The sequence below is a fragment of the Diuraphis noxia genome, unplaced genomic scaffold (assembly GCF_037042655.1).
Source record: "Diuraphis noxia isolate RWA-SAM2 unplaced genomic scaffold, SU_Dnox_SAM2 contig0003, whole genome shotgun sequence".
Taxonomy (NCBI): Eukaryota; Metazoa; Arthropoda; class Insecta; order Hemiptera; family Aphididae; genus Diuraphis; species Diuraphis noxia.
In genome coordinates, this window is record NW_028301713.1 from 81,270,023 (window position 1) to 81,296,231 (window position 26,209).

The 26,209-nt window shown below is 27.4% G+C and overlaps 1 protein-coding gene across 1 annotated transcript; it reads right to left on the reverse strand.

Moving 5' to 3' along the window:
• Nucleotides 1–602: 602 nt before the first annotated feature.
• Nucleotides 603–25,830, reverse strand: LOC107169915 (uncharacterized). The gene is made up of 5 exons (XM_089223869.1): nt 25,460–25,830; nt 18,669–18,968; nt 14,849–14,989; nt 9,252–9,732; nt 603–1,339 (listed from the first exon to the last, which is right to left on the reverse strand). The coding sequence occupies exons 2-5, from the start codon at nt 18,955–18,957 to the stop codon at nt 1,108–1,110; spliced, it is 1,143 nt and encodes a 380-aa protein (XP_089079995.1). The 5' UTR covers nt 18,958–18,968; nt 25,460–25,830; the 3' UTR covers nt 603–1,107.
• Nucleotides 25,831–26,209: the final 379 nt, after the last annotated feature.

Here is a 26,209-nt window from a genome sequence, read left to right on the forward strand (position 1 = left end):
ACAGATACCAAATATATGACATATTAAGTAATACTAAGTAGTACAGTAGAAATTGAAAACTTTTTATTTATACACTTTGAATAATATTCATAATACTGCAATCTAAATATTAAAACAAACAATTAAGAGACCACCAATATATTATATAGAGCACGTGGTGGGCCGTCGCTATCTTACATAATTTATTGGAGGTATGGAAGTGGAACATATCATATATTATTAAAGTCCATCATGGACGCATTGAACAGAAAAACCACGACAATTCATTTAAGTGATTATTGGTGTGAGAGTAATGGCACAGTGGGCTCACTACATTAGATTATTGTCAAAATGTTGAAAAATGCGTTTTTAGAGATAAATTCACTTCGGAAACTGCGGGTGAGAAATTATCGGTTTTGGGGTTTTCTCTTCATTTGTCACCTCAATCAAATCAGTCGTACGCCCCACTTTCTAGTGACCGGAAAGATTATTTATGGTTACTAAAGATTTTTCATCATCGTAAGAAAAAAATAATGGTTACTTATCCCAAATCTTTTGGTACGATTTGTTAAAAATGTATAAAAATACATAATAGGTACTTATGCTAGTAAGGAAAAAATGGATTCAAAATAAAATTTATAATTGTTAACAAAGCATAATATTTATGTAATTGATAATTTTCTTTTAGAATAATAATAAATAATAAAATATAGATAGAGGGTACCTTTTAAAGTATTATACATAATTTTCAGATTGTAAATTGTAATACAATTTCTCAAACTTTACGTTTAAATATAGCATTATTTTAAATCAATATATTATATTATAGTTATATAATACCTAAGCGATAACGCGCTAATTAACTCTAAGTTTAATCGATATAAAATAAATTAGAAAAAAAAAACAGAAAGAACAAATCATACAATTTTGATCGTAGAACAAAATGATTTGATAGTAGTCTTGCGAGATCACAATAAGATTTGTGACCTTTTTTTCTCTTCGGACGTGAATGAATAATATTTCAGTGCACGTGTTTATCGTCGTGTAGGTCTATCACGGATGTATTGATAGATTATTATAATATCATTATGTACAACAATTATACGTTAGACAAATCCGACGTCACGATCAGAACCCGGCAAAGTCTACTAACATCCTCGTGCTCCTCTGCAGTGATTTTTGAGTACTTCGACATGGATACCGCACCTCTGAACAGACGGAATTCACGAGGTTTTCGTCTTCACCTGTACCTAGTCCCATCTCGGTACCGTAATTGTAAGCATCGCGGTATTGCTTTAGTTTGTCTCTGATCGGTTCGTTGTTCTGGACCACACGGAGAGTCTGCAAGAACTTCAGTACCCTGTGGAAGACAATACGAAAATATGTATTAAAGTATAGATTCTTACACGTGATACCAAAAATAGTATAAATGAAACAATAAAATCATACACACAAAAAATAAAAATTATCCAGTTTAATTGACTAGTTTTATTTTACTTGTACGTTAACTCAACTTTTCCGAGTTCTAAATGTTGTCCCCTCCTTGATAAAACAATAATATTAATATCCCCTACATAGATTATTCAATTGTTTTATTTCGTAACTTTTAACTTTTGATTTATATATTTTCATAACTTCATGTGTATTGTTAACTACAATTGTATTAAACAACTATCATACAATTATAATTTCTAAAAAAAAAATGTACTATCTAATGAGGATTGGAAGAATGTATAATATAATAATATATTATATATATATATTATATATTATATATATTATATGTATAATATAATAATTTCTATAATTAGAAACTTCCATTGAATAATCTAGATAATGTTAATTGTTAATTATTATATGAATAATTATGTTTTTTACGTCATCTAAATTTGTTATGTATGTATATTATTAATTTTTAAATTATTGGAACGAACTGCATAACTGTTTTAACATATTTTTTACGATAACTCATAACTATAACGGTACAGATAACACATTAAGTATTATATGCTTTTAACCATTGCTATTCAGATCTTTAGATTAATTTTTTCAGTGCTTTGTTTCAAAACGCAACGTCTTTTATTGTGCAAATTCAAACTCTTGAGTTGAATTTATTCTATTATTATATCTTATTATCTAGTTCCATATTTTATCCTATATTCTGTTGTTATGTTATACAATTCTTATCTGTTTCGCATTGCAGTCTTTATCTTGTCAAAATTACATTATATGCGAGAAAAATAAAAATAAACCTCCTAAGATACGTAAATTCACCAAATATTATTCGTTAGTGATTTTAAAAATATTAATTTATATACCTACAGATTGTATTAAAACTATTTAAAATTTCTACGTAAATATTTCGAACTCTCTCTTTTTTTCTTTATGAAAACGTTCAAACAAAAACTTTATCTGATGAATAAAATAATGTTAACAGCTATGTGAATCCAAAAAGCTATTCTTTTTCAACAATCTGTAATGTAAATTTTTTTCACTAAACTCACTTATAAAATTGTTATTTTTTCAATTATTTTAAAACTTTTGAGCGATTATTACTATGTAGTCAAATTTGTTATCTATAAAAAATATTTATTTTAATTTTATTATCAATCTATAATAATACTATGTTTTTATATTTTTTTAATTCAAACAAATCCATAATATTGTGATCTTAATATTGATTACTTCAGTCACGAACTTTACATAACATATGTTTAGTTTTTGAAGTTACAATGCTTTCAAAAAATATAATATATATATATTTCATTTCGAATATTATTGTTAAACTATTAAAAAGTGATAATACATTCAACTATTTCATAAAAACTGTTATATTAATTTAGATTTGGAGAACCATGAATTCTTTATTTTGTTTTTGCACTCAAAAATTAAAACTGTATTAGTCGTACTATCATATATAAAACTATTTTACAGAAAAAACCATCAATGTTTATTTTTAGATTGCATAACTCAATATTCAATCTACTCAACATCTAATTTAAAATTCAAATTTATTTTGCTGGGTCATTATGTAATCCAAAAAGATACTTAAATTATTATTTAAAAATCTATTAATGTTTATTTCAATTAAATTGAATAACCATATTAACGACGATATTTAAAAGCATATAATATATTATTTATATTTATCTACAAGTTATATATAATGGTTTAAATTATTTTTAACAAAGAAAGCTTTTACAATAATCATATCAAAACAACAAACATGCTTCATCGGCAAACAATTGAAATTTTCTATGGTACCATTATTTTAATAATAAAACCATAAACAGTGCTTGAGAAACATCTAACTCGTAAATCAAAGTTTCTCATAAATATATAAATTATTAAAAAAGGGTTATGGTAGCTACTAAGTTATAACTAAATAATATATTCGTATCGTATTAATCTGTACGTAACCAGTTGATTCTACATTCTTATTTTTTTATTCTTTCTAATATTTATTCTCGTATATCTTCAATGCTATTTTGACTTTTATGTGTCACTGATCAGTCAATAATTATGCACTTACTGTACATTTTATGCATTTAACAAACATAACCAGTAATGTTTTCTTCTAATTTTGATTCAATAAGTTTTCATAATATTTAGCTTTTAAATATAATCATATTAATAATATTTTATTAACATATTATGAATATTATTTTTTTTTAATTACCTACCATTTACCCATTATTATATTGTACAGCCCAAACACATTTAATACAACATAACAGTAGATATTAAGCTATGAATTATAAAATAATTATTTTAAATATTATTATTATGACTAATAATTTAATTTTCTCCCAAACTATTCAATTTTAAAGTATTAAATTAAGAGTTTTGATTTAATAAATTGTATTAACAATTTCGATCATAATATTATTAAATCTTGATTTTGTTTTTATTATTGTTAAACAATTTATTATTATACATATTATTGTGTCTACAGTTATACATTTACAGCGAAAACATTGAAGGTCAAAATATTAAAGATTCGTCCCTATTGAGACAGTTAAGCCAGACCAGATAAACTCATGTTTCAACTATAGAATCAAACTATTTAAAATATTCTGCTCGATAGCATTTACCTATTAGAGGCTTTCACATAACTTGAAAATCCAATTAGCTGGAACTATTATAGGATGGAAGTGTGAGTACCTACTTGTCTTGTTTGATACATTTCATGATTAATATCTATATACACTCAGAGGTTTGTTGATAAAATAATTTATTGCCCTAAACCACCTGTATAATATATTAACTGGCACAATATTATAATGTATGGAGATCGATAACTTTAAGATATGAGAAATTTTACTAAATTAAACACCAGCTACCAATGAAAGCCGAAGGTGATAAACGATAATACAAATTTAGTTTTTAAACAATTTGAATTTTTGAAAACATTTAAATTTAGTAGAGTATCTACAAAAATATTTAGATTTGATTTATTTAAATATATTAATTTGTTAAAAATATATATTTTTAGCAAGTTATTTTTTTTATTTTTTTTTTATCGTCCAATGAAACTAAATACAATGCAAAACTAGTTCATTCTATATTTGGAAAATAAATAGAATAGTATCATAAGATTTTTAATTTAGAAATTTAAGATTATTTTAGTAGATTAATTTTCAATAAACTATTTACTATAAAATAGATCAATTTTGTGTCTTATATGATTAAACATTTTTAGAAATTATGCAATTTAATATCAAAACAAATTATAACAGTTATCACTAATACATTCAAACGGTATTTCGAAGAAACTTTTTTAATTTTGAAAAAGAAATTTTTAACTATTTTGTGGACTTTCACTAATGTAATTTATCATAGAAATACACAAGAATAATTCGTCACTTGTCATGCAGATTAACTAGATTAGTTATAATTTACCACGTTAGATTCTTTGTTTGAATCGGATATTGTCAACTCAGCATGCTTACAAATAATTAAATAATAACTTTTCTTTTTCAATCAAGTACATTATTATCATATTAATCATATAATATCATATTATCAAGTACATTATTATTATTATATTATTATTTTTAAAATTCACTCTTAAAATAACCAAAATATACGAATTTATTTTTTACAATTCTATTATGGTTGAATTATCTTCACCCTAAGCCTAATTAACTTATTCCTATTTATATAATAAAATATGTCAAGTGAATATAATATTATCGTATTATATTTTCCTTTGTGATTCAATTAATTGTGTTATAAAGAGCCTAAATATTACCTTAAATAAGACCTTATATAAATATAAAACTAATTCTAAATAATGTTACATAACTAATTTATGTTATTATTTTCAAACTATTATGTGCATAATAATGTGTGAATAGTCACATAGTATTTCAAACGAATGAATTTTTTCATAAAGATAATGAACGAAATGAACCAAATTCTATTGCGATAAATATGTAAAATTATTATTAACTTTTAATGTTCAATATTATTATTCTCACTGTCTTTCCAAATGTTTCAAATGATTGCAATGTATACACGATCACACATCGTATAATTTATACACATTAAGACAAAATTGTTTCTGTGATCGACGTGATCAAATTATTTGAGTCATTTTTTTTTTTTTTTTACTTGTGCATTATTTAATGTTGCTATTCTACATCGGTGTAATATTTATAAGTCAAGATTTTAAATATAGAAGAAAAATTATTCAAAATTTTAATAAAAAAAATACAATGAAAAAATGTCACCAACGAATCCAAACAGTGCAAGTTATAAGATAACTATAAAAGTGAAAACTCATTCGACAACAAAACGTGCTGTGTTGCACTCATCAGGTGGTTCTTCCTCCGATTATAAAATACGATTTTTTATCTACAGTAGAATTTAATAATCAGAATGGTGGTACTTCCTATGCTGCCGTCATCGTTACAAATTCGAATTAGAAATGGTTCAGTTGTATATACAGGCGTATACAGGAATAAATATACGTCTATTATGTGCTAATATTGATTAATGTTCTTTTATTAAAAAAAAAAAAGTAAAAAAATAAAACATACGTATCGATGTAATAATATATCGTTATTTTCAATATATAGTAAAATTAAAAAAGTAAAACGTCATTAATTATACACGGTTATAAATCAAAAAATTCAAACGAAAAGTAGTTCATAAATACCCAATTTAATGATTAAATTTAAGAATTTTAGTTAGCATTGAGTGAAAGTTTCATTAAAACTTTCTAGTGTACTTAGTACATATTATCTTTATTTCACCTAAGGTTTCTATAAACGTTTAAAAATAAAAATTTTAAGACATTTAGTCTAAAATATTTGTAGCTAGGTATATGTTTTAAAAACCTACATACATTTTTAAATAATTACAAATTAAAAAAGATTTCCTATTCAAATTTAATAACAATATTATTAAATCATTAAAACGCACTATGCCATTCTATCATTTACAAATTTTTACTACCACATTATTGTCATGCGAATAAATAAATAACTACCACATTATGAATTTATAATATACCTAAACATATATTTTACATTCAACAATAATAGTATTAGGTATTATTATACGTTTTAAATTCACTGTTTTAATTATAATTTTCTTGTAACATTTAATTATTTAAAATATATATAAATAAAGTAAATTACAAATTTGCATAATATGTGGATTCAGAGTTTTTAATATATATATATATATATATATATTTCCATTTTTCAACTTTGTGTTCATAACAAAGGTTTATACCCAAAATTAAGTTAACCTAAGCCAATTTATCCATAGAGGGATAAGTCTAAAAAGAAGACCACTTCACTAGACTAACATCGAACCTATTACTCTGCATGAACGTTAGCAGTATTTTTTCCATGCATTATTTTAACTACAGATAAACTAATTTTAAATATTCAAAAATTTCATAAATTATCGGTAATTTCAGTTTTAGTTTCACTGATTTACCAAATATGGTCGTACTTATTGGAATAGAACAAAAAATAGAGGGTGTAGTGGCAGGTTGGATTAAGGAGTAGGTTGTGATGCACACCGTCGCCGATTCGAATCCCGGTCATGGGCGGCATCGCATTCCGGGCAGTTCGCGATGTCTGGAAAGAGAGGCCACCGCCCCCCCCCCCCCCCCAGGGCATGACAGAAACCTACGGGTGCCCATTCGAAATTCTGCAAAATATCCAAGTGTTCTAACCAACAGTTCCCTCCCCCGCACTTTCACAGGCTAATGACCTTGCTGTCGATGCCTCAACCTTAATAAAAAAAAAAAAAAAATGGAGACATGACATGACAGTGGTGTAGCTAAATTGCATATATAAATCGCCGTGTACTCATATTTATTTATTTTATTTTTTTAAATTTGAAATAGATAAGTTATTTCCAAACAATGGACTTATGGAGCGTGCTTGTATGGTAAATAATAATGAGTAAATTGTTTAAAATTGAATTAAATTAAAAATTATATTAATAACCCATTCTTATAATTAACGCATCACATACATTTTGAATATAAATGCATCAACAATGATTACAACAACAGTAATAGGTGTAATGACTAATGGAGTATAATCAACTTATCATAATAATAATATTATTCATAACAGTCGTTATGTTAATTTGTAAGAATAAAAATATTCGCAGAAAATTCATTAAGTTAAAAAACTTAATGAAACTAGAAGAAAACTAGATAGTATAATTAACATAAGATTGAATTTATTTATTGAAAAATTTTACGTCATTGTTATAATTATTTTAAATGATAACTCAGAATTCGTTTATTTACTTGCCGTATATAATAATAAATTTCTGGTTCGTATTGCCATATAACATTAAAAAATCAAACAAATGTTACAGAAACTAAACTAAAATAATTGTTACATTTGATATAATTTAGGTATTACTGATCGATTTCAATAATATTTGATTAAAACATCACGTGTTTAAACTAAACCAATTATAGTGATTTATAAGTTATACATTTTTGTCAATTCTAATATATTTCAGCCACCATCAAGTGAATTAATAGTTGTGGTTATTACATAACACATATATTTATACTTTTAGATGATGAAAGATACATACTTTGAGCATTTTAGTTTGCTTGTTTATAAAAAAAATAATATATTATTTTTATCTTCTTAACATTATTTATTTATTTTTATTTTTTTGGGTCAACATTCCAATCACCTTTTTATTTTTATAATTTAAAATAATTTTTGTAACATCAAAAAGAAACTATTATAAATATTTAAACATTGCGTTAGACATGTATAATACGAGTACTATGGTTTTGTTGAAAAAAAAAATGTTTTTTTATATGAGTTTGCAACGAATATTTACATTAAATGTAATGAAACGTCATGCTGAAATTGAATATTATTTTACATTGAAAAATTTAAATATATATACAATATTTTAGAAAGTGGAAAGGAGAAAAAAACTAGCGAGGTGGGTAATTTGTATTGCCTGTTCGTATTCAAACGGAGTACGTTTTACCATTTAACAATTAAATATTATATTTTACCAAGTACCATGTATACTGTATACAACAGCTAAACAACATGTAATTAAGGTCAAAACATATTATACACAATCTACTTCTATAGCCTATAGTATGAAGCATAATGTAATTAAGGCTCTAAAACATAAACCACAGTCCATTGGTTTTAGTGTTGTGGTCGTGTGCTATTTAAAATAATTACACACCCTGATAAGAAACTCAGAATAGTAAATTCATATTTTAATCTCACCGTATTATAAAATATTATAATTTATATTAAAATATGCATAACATTAGTTGAAACATTATTTATTAAATTAATGTTTTTTTTAGGTTTCAACAAATTAAACCGTGTGGTTTTTAGTTTTTGAAAAAAATATTGTCTACACCACTAAATTAGTGGTATGGAATAATTAATCTTAGTTAACAAATTAAACAGTTCTTTCCTAAATAACTGATCCTTACAATATGTATATATATTTTATTGTTAATACGATGACAAAAAAATTCCAATGATACCTATTTCATCTGATTTCTTGGAGATAAACAAAAAAGTTTTTTTTATATATATATCATAGTGTTTCTATATTTAATTTATTATAATATTTTTTTATTTTTTTCAAATTTATAAAGGAACTAATCAAAATCCTTGGATATATCAAAAATCTAAAACCTGTTAATGTGACTCCAAGGTATTACGATGGTAGAAATAATCGTACTTTTTTTAATAACTTTAACATATAATATGTATAAATACACTCGTTTAACTTACCAGGACACCTGTTGTTTGTACTCCGATTTAGCGTCCCTGGTGCCCAACTGACAAGCCAGCCGTTCCATGCACCTCTCAGACTCGAGCAGATTGCTGAGTACACTCTCCAAGTTGTTCTCCAGCGCCCTGGTGGCGGCGGGCGTCGCGGACGTGTCGTTGGCTGGCACCATCATCACCATTTGCGGTTCTTTGGACGACGTGTCACTGCCGACGAACTGCTTCCATCGCTTCCACAGTGGCTGCAACAAGAGGGCGGCTGGTATGAGCACGGGCAGCGACAGGACGACCACAGCCAGTGGCACGACGAACAGCTTGAGCATGAGCGCCTTCACGGCCAACAATATGGGTATCTTGGCTAGGAACAGCGTGGCTATTGCCGCCACCACGGACTTGACCAGGCCGAACTTGGCTGTACTTCCGGTCTTCAGTAGATCGGTCAGTATGTTGTTAGTGAACGGCGACGGGCAGGACACCGAAGTGGCTGTAATGGTTAACGGAAACGGTTATCTTTGTACTAATTATTCTTTCTACTTAATATATATATATATATATTGTTATAGAGAATTTATCGAAACGCATTATGTATAACATGATTCTTGAGGTTCATCGATGTTATTTGCATCAATGGATAATGGATAGATGGCGATGTCGGTCAACACAAACAAATTGGATCGAATCATTTCATTTTATAATTTATTTGAAATAAAATGAAAGTAATATAGGACTTTATTAATTATAAAGTTAAATCATTATAATAGTTCTAAAACTCACACCCTGCACCATACTTCTGATAATAAAATTGTAATTTTTAAATTATAACAGAAGGTAAAATCGAAAACATGAAGTTTAACAAAAATCCCAATATTGTATTAATCATTAAAAATCTCAGCTCAGAATATTGGAATATGTTAATTTAATCTGCATCACTGGTTGTTGTAATTCATATACAAGGTGATTTTTTTTATCAAACAACACTTATTATTTCAAAAACTAGTGACTTTTTTCGAATTTTTTTTTTCAAAATCGTAAATCCATCTTGTTCTAGAACTATATATTTTTTAAAATATTTTCACCCTTATATTTATCAGGTAAACCATTATCAACTTTTGATTTTTAAATGACAACCTATACTTAAAATTTCATGAACTAAAAAGGCTACCTATTTTTTCAATGAATTTTCACGTTTAAATTTTCATTTTTCGTTAATCCATTTACGAGATATAGCCTCCCAAAGTTGGGTGGTTTTGTGTGGTGTTTGTGTGTTATAGGTGTATGTTAGGTGGTATTTACACACAAACACCATATAAGTGTTGTTTGATAAAAGGATCACCCTGTATATTATAATATGTGCTTATAGTTGGTGTTGAAATAAAGATGATTTTTATAACTCAGTTTTTGTTATATATTTATCGAAATTCAACTTGAAACTAGATATTCATTGATCAGATCACTAATTTAATTTAAATTAAACATTGAAATTCATTTACATTTAGATTTTTAGGGATAATTAAACGAAGATTTCATATTTCAATGTATATTACAACTAAGTTTTTAGTAACAATAAACATGGATTTTTCGAGTGAATTTAAAAATTTACTGTTATGATTCAAGGCAGTGTAAGGAATATAGGTTTTTAGTTATCCATCATGTAAAGGGCGTTAAGGCGATTTGTATAATTTTGATTTGAATGTGTAGGTCAGGGGTCACCAAATGGCGGCCCGCAGACTGAGAGAAAAAGCCAATAATTTAATTATATTTTCATTCGTTTTAGTTAAATAATTAATAAGTGTATATTTTTTTATTTAGAAATAAAATATTTTTGGCCAACCGGCATATTATAATAAATATTATGTACTTTGAAATTTTATGGCCCACGAGAATTTTCCGAATTCTTAATGTGGCCCGTGGAAAAATATTAATTGGTGACCTCTAATGTAGGTATTCCGATATTTTAATCATTTTAATTTAAAATGCGCCAGCTTTGAGTTTCTGGTAAATGCGTAAGACGATGAAACCAATTTAAACTTAATTCAATTACAAGTTATAATATTATACAAAGTCGGATTAGCAGTCGTGAAATTTTGGGACGCGAGCAAATGAATGAGAATCTTGAATTGAGCCTGTAAAATAAGCTAAACGGGGAACCTAATAAACTCACCTTTATACGTAATATGTACTTAAATTACAGAGTTGACGATGAATTCATTTAAATAAATTCAAAACTTTCAAGGCCCACGAGGCCGGAGGCAATACATTTATATTATTATATTTTTATATTCCAGTGTGGTGTATATAGAATAATATGGTTATAGAATATTAAGACAATAGATACCGAAGTGGCGTGACGTTAATATCTGAAAAATATACAACGTTTAAATAGTGAAATGTCAGTGAAAGAACCAGAACTTTTGCCCACTGAATTAATCGCCAGGTAAGATTACGCCCCTGCATTCGGCCAGTGACTTTACAAAACTATTTTATTGTTCGGCCGCTTCTCAGCCATTTTATAATGTTATTGTGTTATAATATAAAATTGTTCACCATTCTAAGTCTTTGTCTTTGGTTTAAAAAAAAATCTTGAAATAAAAAATAAAGCTCATTAGCCAATGCACCTATTATACGTATGTAATGATTTTTGTATAAACTGATATGAGCGCGGGCCTTCACTATTGCAACTTATGCGCATGATAATAATATGTATTATAATTATATGAATTGACGTTAAATATAATATATGAACATGCTATAAATGCATACATTAAAATATCATATAATAATATCGTTTTATTGTCTTAACGATATATTATTATATCAAGCGTTGACAGCCGTGGCGCGTCTATTGGTGTTCCGGTTTGCCGTTAAACAATGTTTAATCAATTTCATTATTGTAAGCGTATGAATAAAATTTCTCCCGCCTGTCCATGCAATGTTGCATTAAGATAATAATAATATAAATCATAACTGGCGTACGTGCACCTATTGTACTAATATTAATAATATTATTATCATCATCATAAATTAGACGCCGAGCATATGAACTTATCTTACCTATTATTATAACCCGAGTGTGTGCTTGTGATGTTAAGCTTATCCTCGCCACCAACGGTTTAATCAAATTATATTACTATTGCTTTTGTTTTTCATTTTCGTTTTTATCGCAAATGGATAATAATATTATATATAAAATATGTAGGTGCTTATACGTACGTACGTAATAATAATAATAATAATAATAATAATATATACATTGTTGTTCCGATCCCGTGCGGGTACGTTGCGTTGTAATTGGGCCAGCCAAACTATACTCGTTACAGACATATATTATACAATGGGAGTTAATTAAATTGATGGAGCGCCGCTGTGGCGGTGCACGGGGACCACTGACTGATTTCTCTTTCCTACGATGACGGTGATGCAAGCATAATAATATTATCATACCAATATTGATACGATATTACTACCCTCCGATTCAACCATCAGCTCATGCCCCACGATCGACACACCCACGTAAGTCACGGTAAATCATCGTGAATGTCTGAATCGATCAGTCGACCGTGGACTTACAAAAGGTTTAATACAATAATATTTTATATAAACACATAGTGAAATAATAATATGCGTACACCGTTTATATGCGTCGTCGTCTACTCCGATGCAGTCGTACAAAAATATCATTTTTCACGCACCTTCATCCCGGGAATTCGTTACAGATTGATAGTATAACTACTTGCGCTGGAGTTCACGCGCACGTTTATTCAATAATAAGCGTTTAACGCATGCGATATGATATTTTTCAATTTTTCATCCGCACGCCTGCGTAAAACGAACGTCATATTTCTCTCTCGCGGTTTTTTATATTTTATATTCCAATTTCCTTCGGCTCAAATCGTTGCTATAATTCAATCAACGGCGCTTCATCTCGAGTTTTTTAATAATAATATAATCGTAAAATGGTAAAATGTCATACGAGTGCATAATAGGTGCATATTATTATAGAATATAGTGAAGCACAGTGATATTTCAGTAAAAATAAGAAAAATAATTACTGTAAAATTGATCATAAACATATTTTATATAGTCAGTGTTGTAATAATGTAATGATATTATACACTTTCTAATAAACTGAGTATGGTTTACTTATTATATATATCACAATAACATAATATATTGAAGTAGGTATGCGTATTAGATATTATTTGATCGAATTATTGAAAACCATTTTAGACAGTTATGATCATCACGATATCGAAAGACAAAAAACATAAACATTACAGCCATATATTTTACGTTGTACATGCTTTCAGTAGTTGATCTTAAAGTAAGTTGATAATTATAGTATTCTATTGTAAATTGTCCTTAATATACTGTTATGTAGCTCAGTAAATAAACCTCATAGTTGAATATTATCATTAATTCCAAATTTGTTTTAATTAAATTTCGTATAAAGTATATTCACTGTACTGCAATAACAGTGCATAAAAAGGAGTTCATGCAAATATTAATGAAATTTATACATTTAACTATAAGCTTTTATCCAGGATTATCTGTATAAAAATGTCATAATCGCCCAACAACAATAGTTGAGATAAATAAAAATATCTTTGTAAAAAAACTTTAAATAAACTAAAAACTGAGACAACCAAAAAACGTTGTTCTACTTTATTACTTGAATCGTCTGATTTTAATCATACAATTTCATGTCATATCTTTTTATCTATAATCATACTAGTTAAAAATAAGTAAATAACTAAAATTTTTATTAATTGATATCATTTTATGAAATAATATTATTATTATTATTATTATTATTATTTTTTTATTGATCTTTATAGCTTCGGTGACATGGGCCATTAGCTTTATACATAATTTACATTATACTATTACTTAAAATTTACATGTTTTAGGTGACAATTTAATTACAATAATAAGGGCTGTTGACTATATTTATTCTAATTAAATGTATTTATATTATTATTTGTATTCAATTATAACACATTGAAAAGATATTTAGTGTATTATTCTACTAGTTTAAAATTTATTAAATTTAGAATTTATTTTAAAAAAGCGCCATTTGTACCATAATCGTTGATGTTAATAACACAGTTTTTAACAAAAGGATAATGTATCAAATACTCAAATTCATTTTGTTAAAAATAATAATAATAATAATAATAATAATAACGTTATAAATATTTATATGTTATAGTATAATAATATGTACACACACATAACTTTTTTTGACGTCTCAAACGACAATGATTTATGGTCCTAAAGAGTAATCCATTAAAGACTTTAACATCGTCATTATATAAATGTTATTTGATTTGAGAGTGTAATGGTATGAGCGAATGATAGATCTAAATCATTATTATATCTAACTTCAGATTGAAGCTTAAACGAATTTAAAAAAATCAAAATTATCAACCATAATGTAATGCATGTTACTTATTCGTTATCATTAATTATTTGTTAATTGTATATTTTATCATATAAATACTTTTGAACTTTCTCAGAAGGTTTCTCGGTTTTATTTATACACTCATATGTTGAGCAATCATCAATATATAACTTGAATTTGCTTAAATTAATTTACATACGTGGATAGTAGGGTGTAGCGTAACTGGGTTTTCTTTTTTTCGTATCTTCTCCATATCCAGAATAGTATGATGGACTGTACCCGGGACTGGAATAAGCACTATACGGGATATCAGCTGGCGCAGATGGTTCAAAAGTTATATCTGAAATTGTTTAAAATAGTAATTATATTTCACACTAATAACTTCATTTTTAAAGTTTACTTTTTAGAACCAATAAATAATTACGTTTGCCTAAATGTAATGGCCTAAAGTAATATTATAAAATGGAGATAATAATAGTATGTTTTTGATTTCTTGAAACAACGTATTTTAGTTAGTATTAAACATTATAATATGTAAATAATATTAAATAATACTTAATTAATTGCAAAGTTCAATTAATTTTTTTTTAAATTTATTTATGATTTTTATATTTACATATTAATATATTATCATAAAAATTTGGTTCAACAAGTACATTTTTTAATAAAAATAAATATGTAAGTAGGCATATATCGACTTATCTTAATATTGTTGTATAGAATAGTTATACGTAGAGTATACCTCTCCATTGAGTAAAGGTCACTGCAGTCTGCAATAGACGTATTAAATTTGAATTTAGTGATAAATGATTGTTATCGAAAAAGAATTCATAATGGCGACCATTTTTCAGCCCATATTATTAATAAGTGTAATATACTGTATATTATCATAATACAGTTAAATTGCCATCGTAGTAATTCATTTTACTATTACAGCTCACGATAGCTATACGATAGCTCATATTACATAACACAAAATAAGGTGTTGAAAATCCAAGATGTCATAACTACATACTAATATACTACATTTTAAAATATAATTACATATAAATTCTTCGCGTATATTTTCGAATTATAAAATACATCATAGAATAATCAATACACTAAACCCCTAAGAATCTAAAATGAAGGGATACCGGGTCAAGTCATCAATAAAGATAAGATACCACGCCCCAAATTCAAGTTTGAAACCTTAGTTGGCTGCGCTACAACATTACTTGGCAAATATTATGCATCAAACATAATATAATGATAATATATCGTCACACGTAAAATTAAAACTATGTGTTTAAATCCCTTTACGTAGACAAAGTTATTTTAAAGGAAATAAAAACTCTATTTTATTGTAGGTACATAATTACTTGTATATCAAATTATTCAAATTCCAAGTTACCTAAAATAAAAACAAAACTGCAACTAATCGTAAATTATGTTATACTAATTTAATTGTGAAAATTAAAAACTTAACCTTTTCAAATAGGCTGATTAATCAATAAAAGCTATATTTTAGGCTGATTGACGCAGATAATTGGGGGGAAATTGACATGATTATTTTTCATAATTATATGACTTGGAATTTGGATGACGATGCAGATTAATCTCACAGATTACTTTTAGTTTTATCAATCGTGAAATCTTTCAATTGTACATAGTACATTAGAAACAATATTTATCCGAATTAAGTTATTTTTTAGAATTATTATAAGAAAGGAACATTTTTAAATTTGTTTTTAAAAACAGTAATTGTTTATGTATAACTTCAAATTAAAACTTTTAACGAAAATAATTTATATTAAAATGATTAATCTATGTGTCTGTAAATAAAATTATATATATGTATACATTTCAATTTTTAAGGACATTTAATTTTTAACGATTTTACTGACAAACCTCATTATTTGACACAAATATATTTATTTTTTAATTTTAATTTTTGCTCATAAATTGGTGTACCTACCATTACAATGATTATTAACAATTAAGTACTATTTAATAGCTATTACATATTTATGAAACAATAAACTGCGATTGAAAATTTTTAAAACATATATTTTTTAAGCTGGTGGAGTGATGGGAAAAAATATATGTAGAATATGTATATTAGCCCTGTAGTTTCCTCTATTGAAATTATATAGACATACCTTTTATATTTTTGAGAAAAAAATATTGGAATTTGCGATAAAATTTGTGGAAAGAAGCCACCTATTGATAACACTTTCAATTTGTATTAATTCTTGTGTGATTTAATTATGTTTTTTAATTGTTGGACTTAATGATTTTTTATGAGTTATTGTATTTCAAATGTTTAATAAGTTGTATATAACCCGCTGTTCCTCGAGGCTGCCAGATTCAGTCATCGGTTACACGTAATTATAGACAGTCAGATTGAATAGAATCTTATTTGAATTTTAAATAGTTATTGTTTATTCAAACCAAGAAATAAAATAAATCTTTTAAGCAAAATAAAAATAAATAATTACAACTTTCCCTCCTGTGACTTAGTATGCATCGTATTTACTAATTAATTTATATTATTTGTTATCAATCCCAGTGAAAGTCTTGAATTACGACAAAAAGTTGTATTTACATAAATGTAGACAATACACAGAAAATCATTTGTTAAATCTCATTTGTTCCAGGTCGGTTTTGTTATTTTTTACGATGACGCATCCATTTTTGTTTTACAATACCACTCTAATTACTCTGCATCATTCTTGTGTACTTAGACCGTCCCAGAAATACAGCATTCTTTAAGAAGAAAAAATATACTAATAATAATAGCAACAAAATAATATTACCTTTTATGATGACTGTCAACCGTCATTAGGGGAGAGTTTATATTTTTAGGACATACACAATTGTGAATAATAATTAAATAATTTTGTGTTAATATATTCATAGGTGCATTATATTCTATTTTCACTCATATATATTTATATCTTGATGTGTGTTTACAGTTATGATGATGACTTCATTTTAACCTATATATTGTACCTACTATAAATTGTTGTGGTAAGTAATCATGAATATAATTTTATCATTTAAATTATCTTCAATTTCCATAATATCATTTTATATAATCACGGATTTTTAATATTTATTTCCTATGTGTTTCATACGTGATTGATACATGATAAACACAATAATTCGTATTTATTAAAAAATCATAAAATATATGCATAGTACATTGTAGATAGGTAATTCATATTATTATGCATCATATTATCAGGATTTTAATTTGTATATATTGTTTGAAAATAATGTGGAAATTAGATTCGTTGAACTTTTAAATGATAGCATTATCATGCTATCAGATAATATCTAATAGAAACACGTGCAAACTATAATTATTCCTATATCTTATAACTATTGTCTTAGTGAAATATTACTCAATAGAAAAGTTTTCATTACTTCGATGTATAGTTTATCTGTATGTACCTATTGTACCTAATATTATAATATATCACATTATATTATATTATATTATAATTTATAAGCACGATTAACGGTCGTCTCTGATATATATTTTTACATGGTTTGTTTATATTACATTAGAATATTAAAAGAAAATCTCTTCTACTGACAACACGTGCCTACGCTTTTTTTGCAGTGGGCAACTTCAGGTTGCTAACGTTATGTACAATACTGCATTATATAGCTACTTATTCGTGTTTCACTGAACTAAAACTTAAATTATGTTCCAGGATATTTATGAAGTCTGATAATTTGTGACTTAAAACGTTTAATATTACAATTTGAAAAAGAATTCTAATATGTATTTTGTCAGAAATGTCGATATTACTATTTGATCTATTATTTTTAATATTTATAAATTATTACTTTAAGCAAGTTAATCAACTATCGATATCATAACCTATACCATTATATTATTATTATTATTATTATTTATTGATAATTTATTTTTTATTCATTAATTACAGACTATAAAGTTTTATTTTGTTTTAATGCATGCATTATTATTTATCATATGGACATTAAGTTCAGCCGTTTTATTGTACCTGACGATCCATAACTGGAGCTTGGTGGCCCGTAACTAGCCGGATAGTTATTATAACCGTAAAATTCTGGACCACCCGAATAATCTCTGCTCTGCGGAGACGACGATTCAGGAGCTGGTTCGGATGCCCGGCGATCGGGAATCGTCTCGGGCGTACGACGATCGTCTTTCATCGGCAAAAAACCAACAGATCCCGTTTGACCAGAGTTCGGATCGACTACACTGAATTGCTGCTGACAACTAGCGGCCGCCAATAACGCCACAAACACTATCGCCACTGGGATCATCATCGATAAGAGTCCTGCAAATTCAAACATTTAAGTTAATTATGTTGCAGTAGTATAATTATATATATTTTGGAATCAACTATTATTTAAATGATATATCTGATATATGGATGTTAGGTATAGGTACCTACCATTTAGAATAAGAATATACGTTGTAAAACCTAAATGCAAATATTAGTAAATAAAACTGTAATACCTTCTTAAATTACTATTATTCTAAATGTCTAGTGTTGGATTTTTTTTTTTACTTCACCAAAAGTAATATTATATTTGCAAACTGATTGCTGTATATTTTGTTAATGATCACGTTTTCCCAAAAATAAAACGATCTTGAATTTTTATTATTTCCATTCTGTATATTTCCCCGTCGAGGGTAAAAAAATAACGAGTTAAGAATACTACACGAAACAAAGAAACTGCATAATTGAATTGCATAGTACAATATATTTAAACTAATAAAATAAATTGCGTTCTCTTTTTTATTTCATACAATTTGAAAAACAAACATTTCGACTTAAACGTGTTCGTTTACTTATACCATCGAAACACGTTGATTAATAATATAGTCATATAGATGACATAATCACAGTAATATGATAGGAAAATTCAGTAAATAAATAATAATATAAGTTTTTTTTTTTGGTTTGTATTCGACTCAATGTTTGAATTTTGTAATTTGTTCAGTAGTATATTTGCATGTTATAATATTATTCAATATACATACCTAAAAAATAAAAATAAAAACTTAATCCACAGTCATTTTCGTAAAATATATATAACGATGCATGCACGCCTTACAACAATAAAATATAAAGATATTATACTTCGTTCTATATAACACTACAATTGAAATACTATTTTAAAACACAAGCGAACATTGATTTGCATTGGGTTCAACATAGGTTTATGGATAATGATTACACTATAACGTACAATATTCCATGATATCATTATTGTTATTACTGTAAAATATTGTTGGATATCTATTTTAATTTTCCCTATTACCCGCCTGAGTTGTTCAACGAAATTAAGCGCAAAACTATCATTACAGTTTGTCGCATTTTGTCGTGACGGTTGTTTTGGCGAGCGTACGTGTTCTGGTAGACGTGGTTATGATGATACTATCATCTACATATAACTGTAGAATAATTTTACAAGCCTATTCGCCAACGAGCTTGCGCTACAAAGCACACCGACGCTATTGCCGGTGTGAACTTTTTAAATCGATTTGAATCGTTTATCGACCCAATCAACACATTTTACCTATACCGTCTACTATACTACAATAACATTATAAAGATAAAACATATTTTTAAACATGCCAAACATTTCATAAGCGTATCGCCGAGAAGCACACACGCCGTACGTAATAAATTATCCACATTTGCGTACAGGAGCTATTTATAATATGGTAAGGAATAAAATACAAATAAACAAAACAACTACTGGCTTTAAACGTCGGTTTTTTCCTTTTAGGATGAAAATTTCTGCCCAGAAACCGCGTATAGGTTTAGGTTAGGTTATATTTTATGATATCATCACAAGGATAAACAACTTTAAACATTCCGTCGGTGTAAAATTTTCACAAGTATATCAATGACTAGACGGTTAAAAACTGTCAGTCAAATTTACTATATATATTATTTTATCGTATATTTTATCATACATGTAAATATTTTCGTAATTAAATTCAAGTGGTTGAGGTTAGATAAACCAAATTTAAAACTTCTTGACATGTGAACTATATGACTAACAAAATAAATAACTTTTATACACTTACGTATACTTATTAAACTTAGTTTTAAACTTTTTTAAATTATTTTATTTTATATTTTTATCCTGAAATTCTGAAATACTCATTATGTTAAGTGAAGATAATAACATATAGTATTCGAGGACATAAATAATTAGTGTTTTGATACTGCAGAAGTGTCTTATAAACAAAAGAAAACCTATTCTTATTAAATATTCTTCCGTCAGATAATGGAACAATGTATTGTAATATTTTGTATAATGTATGTAGATGCCTATTTTATACCGATGTTATTATATTATGCGTAAAAAATATTAATAAAATTACACTTTAAACAATGTTGTAAGCCAGATATGCGTATTCTAAATAATAATACTAAACAAAATGTTTTGAATAATTGTTTATTTAATATGATCGTATATTTGTGTATATTAAATATTAATAAATTCATATTTGAAAGAATAAAAGAACCAACTCCTTATAATATTTTACGGCTACAAATATTATTAGTTATACACTTTAAAGTATAAGCAAGATCAAAGTCACAATAACATTTGACTACGGTCTAATATTTATTATAACATCGATACGGAATTCACCTGAAACAACTTAATAAAAGGACATTTAAAAATATACATAGATCTAAAACTTATGGTTGTCGAAATATTATAATATACTATGTTAGCATTTATTTCCGGTTTTGTAAAGACTTCCAATTTTACCATCCATCATTTCAACACACGCCGTTTGTTTAGAAAACAATTTAAGATTGTACATATTAGGTTTATGAAAAAATCCGTAACGACGGGACGCACGTAGAACACACGCGCGCACGTTCTGATCACATCATCATACGACCAATTTTTCTGTTGATTTCACTAAACGGATCGTTCGTGATGAATGGGAAGAACGAAAAAAAAATTTAAATCTGCCGAACATCGGCGAAGCCCGGGCGTCTCTTCTCCATTGAAAAACGCTATGAATAAAGGCTGATTTGTCATTGTTGTCATTGATGTTATACATCACACGGCGAACGTTCGACCGGCGAAAATCTCTCTGCGGTAGTGTGGCGACACATATGCTAATTTATTATATTAAAATATTAGGACGCGCGGGTTGATAGAACAATAACGCCGCCAGTGAATAAGTTTCCGGCATTGTTTTTAGCCCGCCACCGCAGTGTGCTCCACACTCGACAGTCGACGTCCACACTTTTAGAATATATTATTATTATTATTATTATTATTATTATTATTATTATTATTAGTAGTAGTAGTAGTAGTAGTAGTAGTCGTTGTTTGTTGTAGACTTGTAGTATCAAATCATATTGTAGACTACCGCAATTTAATTTTTAGTCAAAAGTGAAGATTAGAATAAATCATAGACATGGACCACACAACGTTTTGTTTTTACTTGATAATAATAATATGTATATTAATTATATTTGAATTTGAATTTTCATGTCTTTCAGTACTTTAGTTATATACTTTTATTGTTTTTTATACATACAAATTTGTTATCTTTAATACTTACCAACATTTATGCATTTATATTTTGTTAATTGCAGTTTGGCATAGAAATATATAAACAAAAATAGTAAAAATAAAGAAATACAGTGCACGAACGTAAAAAGTCACACGTGTAACTCGTACATTTTAACTTAAGTAATGCAAGTGGTTGGACGAATGCATACTGTATAGTATATTGTCATAATATAGGGGGGTATGTTTGCCCGACACTCAAATGCCCGATACCTCAATTGCCCGACACCATTTGCCCGACACTACTTTTACCCGACAATGCATTTGCCCGACAATGCATTTTCCGAACAATACATTTGCTTGACATTACATTTTGCATTTTTTTACTGTAAGTACTTAATATTAGTACCTATAGGTGGTATCTTTTTTTATTTTCATTATTTTATTATTATAGCTTTTTAAACAGACAATAATATTGTTCTGCGTTAAAGTATTAAAGTAGGTATGTAAAACTACATAAAGTAATAATGTGGTCGATATACTAAATTGCTATTTACGATAAGATCTTTTTCCCCAATTAACCGATAGGGGATGGACAGACAGCGAGTAGACTTGTATGAACTGTTATTTGCGATAAGATATTATTCTTTCCCAAATAGATAGGTAATAGATAGACAGTAGAATTATATTAACGACTGTAGGTTTTAGACTGTAGGATTAGTTATATAATTTTGAATAATTTTCGACACACATTTATGTATAATATAACTTGATATTGTCGACTGTAGGACAAATGTATTATTATTAATTATTATCAGTTATATGTATCATTTTGAATAATTTTCGACACACATTTATGTATAATATAACTTGATATTGTCGCCTGTCGGACAAATGTATGAATTTTTGAATATATACCTAATAATAATAATATATTTTTGAATATATTGTCGGGCAAATGTGTTGTGGGGCAAATGGTGTCGAGCAATTGAATGTCGGGAAAGTGTACTGATCCCTCATATAGGTGCATCCAAACTTATATTTTTGAGGGTGCAGAAATTGTGAAGATCTCACTTAGGTACTCATGTAAGTGTTTCTCTCAATTCACATCCCTTATAATAACATAATGTTTAGTGTTTTTCAATCCATATTTATGTATATTTACTAATCGACTACATTCATTAATTAATTATAAATAATATTAATAAAATAAATACGGCTAAGAGAAATAAATTGCTACTTAATTTTTGTTAAGACGTCCGAGAAAAATATTTACATTCTGAAATATTGTAAAATAAATAATGATAACAAAAAAAGTATATTATTATTTTATATACTCTAACTTCGTCAATATCTCATAATCAGTTATCTTTAAATGTTGTACTGCGTTTTATTTTTTTTCTTGCATATGGATATGGCTTGCGTTTTATATAATATACTAATCATAAACTTCAATGTGTCAAAAACAGAAATTAAAATAATATTCCTAGTTAGATTATGCTTTATTGCTTTTAAAAGAATAAATATTTATTTTAAATAAATACTGAGAATCTCAAATATTTTACTTTCTTTTTTTTTAAATATGAGTAAATGTGAAAAATAAGTCGTTTACTCATAGTATTCCATCAGTTTGTAGACGTATTTATGAGACAGAACCATGATTAAATGGAAAATAAAATAAACAGAGTAGATGTCAAGATAAAAATAACGTTAAAATAAATAAATAAATAGCGTTTAAGGCTTGAATTATGGACTTCGAAAGGGGAACATAAATTTTCCATCATTATTTTGCTCGAATTAATAAAATTATAATTTATAACTATCATTCAGAAAAAAAAAAAGATTATTTTTTTAATTGCAATTGTCAATACTAGACGCTTTGTATAAAAACTTACCCATTTATATAAAAAGGAAAAAGCAATTGTGTAAACGAATTTTTAATATATCAATATTTTTTCCAGTTATTTATGTAGGATCAAATGAAACTTTCAGTGAATTTTCTCCTTCAAATAAATTATAATTTTTACTTTTTTTACAGAATCGTGTTGTAAATTGATATTATACCATAATAGGTATTAGGAATATAATATAAATTTACAACTTTTTTTTAACTTCTTAACGGTGGAAAATACTGTTTTTCAGAAATTACATAAATAATTCATTGATATATAAATTTATAAATTTATTAAAATATAAAAAATTGTCCAACTACGAGTATACCCTACAATGCTACCTATTAAGAATTTTCATTTTTAATACCATGGAAAATATTTATAAAATAATTAAGAAAAATCTCCGCTCATTAGTCATTAGTTTATTTAATTGAAAATGATTTATTATTCAGGATAGTACTGCGAACTTTTTATGATTTAATCAAATACATATACATTTTTATGCAATAATAAAACATTGTGCTATTTAGAGCATAGTTTTTTTTTCTATATATATATATAATATTGAAAGAAAACTCAACGATTAATAAAATTATCTTCTCAATATTTGTAACTGTTAAGTTATCATAGTTTATACTAGCAGCATTAGAATAAAAAAATTCTCTCTCTTACAATGTAACTATAATGTCATCGGAGTTATTTTTAACCATTTTTGATTATTCGATGGTACTTATGGTGTTTATATTTATAATTTAAATTAATTAATAGTTAAAAATTACAAAAAGAAGCCGAACACCAAGCAACCGTTGTGAATCACTATGTGTATTATTTTTACATCGAATTTTCTATAAAACAAACTACATAGTATTATATTGGTAAATATATAATATATGTAATTAAATTGCATCTTAGGTAAAACCATAAAACAGGAACTAAAATGTGCGCACGATATTCCAAACCACAAAATCATTAATTTAATATGCGAATAGAGTTACCAATAAACATAAACAATGAGCCCATATACATTATATATATATATATATATATGTAATACGACCTATGTGAAAAGCACAAATGTTAGTGCTTAATGACACTTTCGTTAACGTTAAACAGAATTACCACGTAAAAGTAATTGATTTTTACCAGCTATATTAAAGCTAAAATAAAGTTAGGTACCTATTACTGTGGTTGTATGTCAAACTCGCATCGTTACAAAATGCAATTTTTTTTAATTTTCTTTTAAGCAACTGAAATAAACAATATTGTACGTTTAAAACTCGACACGGGCCCACACAATTAATTTTAAGATATTTATCTAACCAGGTGTGCTTTAGCCGAAATCATAAAACCGTATTAATGAGTGTTTATAATATAATTACCTGACTGTGATGTGGTTCAAAGTAGTCGCCTCGAAAAAAATATTTTTCGTTGCTCGATTGGAGTCAACTGCGAGACACGACTATTGCACTCAATGCTCGATGTCGGGTTTTTCGGTCGCGTATTTGAAACTAAAATAATATATTAAACGGAAAATGGAAACTGGTGGAGAGTTTATTACGATATTTCACAGAGGACGAACTATGACCGGGGTAGTGGTTCGAATTTATGCGGATGCTGTTGCTGTACGACTAGGATGCCGGCTACAGAAGCCATTCACTCATACGACCTGACTTTGGTGATTGTTATGTGTACGTCCTGTGGTGACCGGACGGTAAAGCTCACGGTAACACACTAACGGCTGTGAGTGCCGTCCATTGCTGTTTTTATCAACTGCCTCGCCCCGCGGTTTTCGAAAACAAAACAAAACGAAATAACCAAGCCGCCGTCCTCCTTGTTAAGATTCCACACGCCTTTGCCCCCGCGCCGTTTCCTCACACCCGGCGATAATGTTTGTGTGTGTGTGTGTGTGCGTGTGCATGTGTTATAGTATAAGTAGTGATGACAATATAATACAACACATCGCCCCAGACGCACTTTCTACCACGGGGGGAGAGCCGGCTGTAATGTTATATCGTATAATACAATATTATGTATATCTACATGCACGCAGGTACGCGTCCCAGCAATCAACGGACACACACACACTCGTACATCAATGATTTTGCCTACAGTTAATTTGTACGCATTAT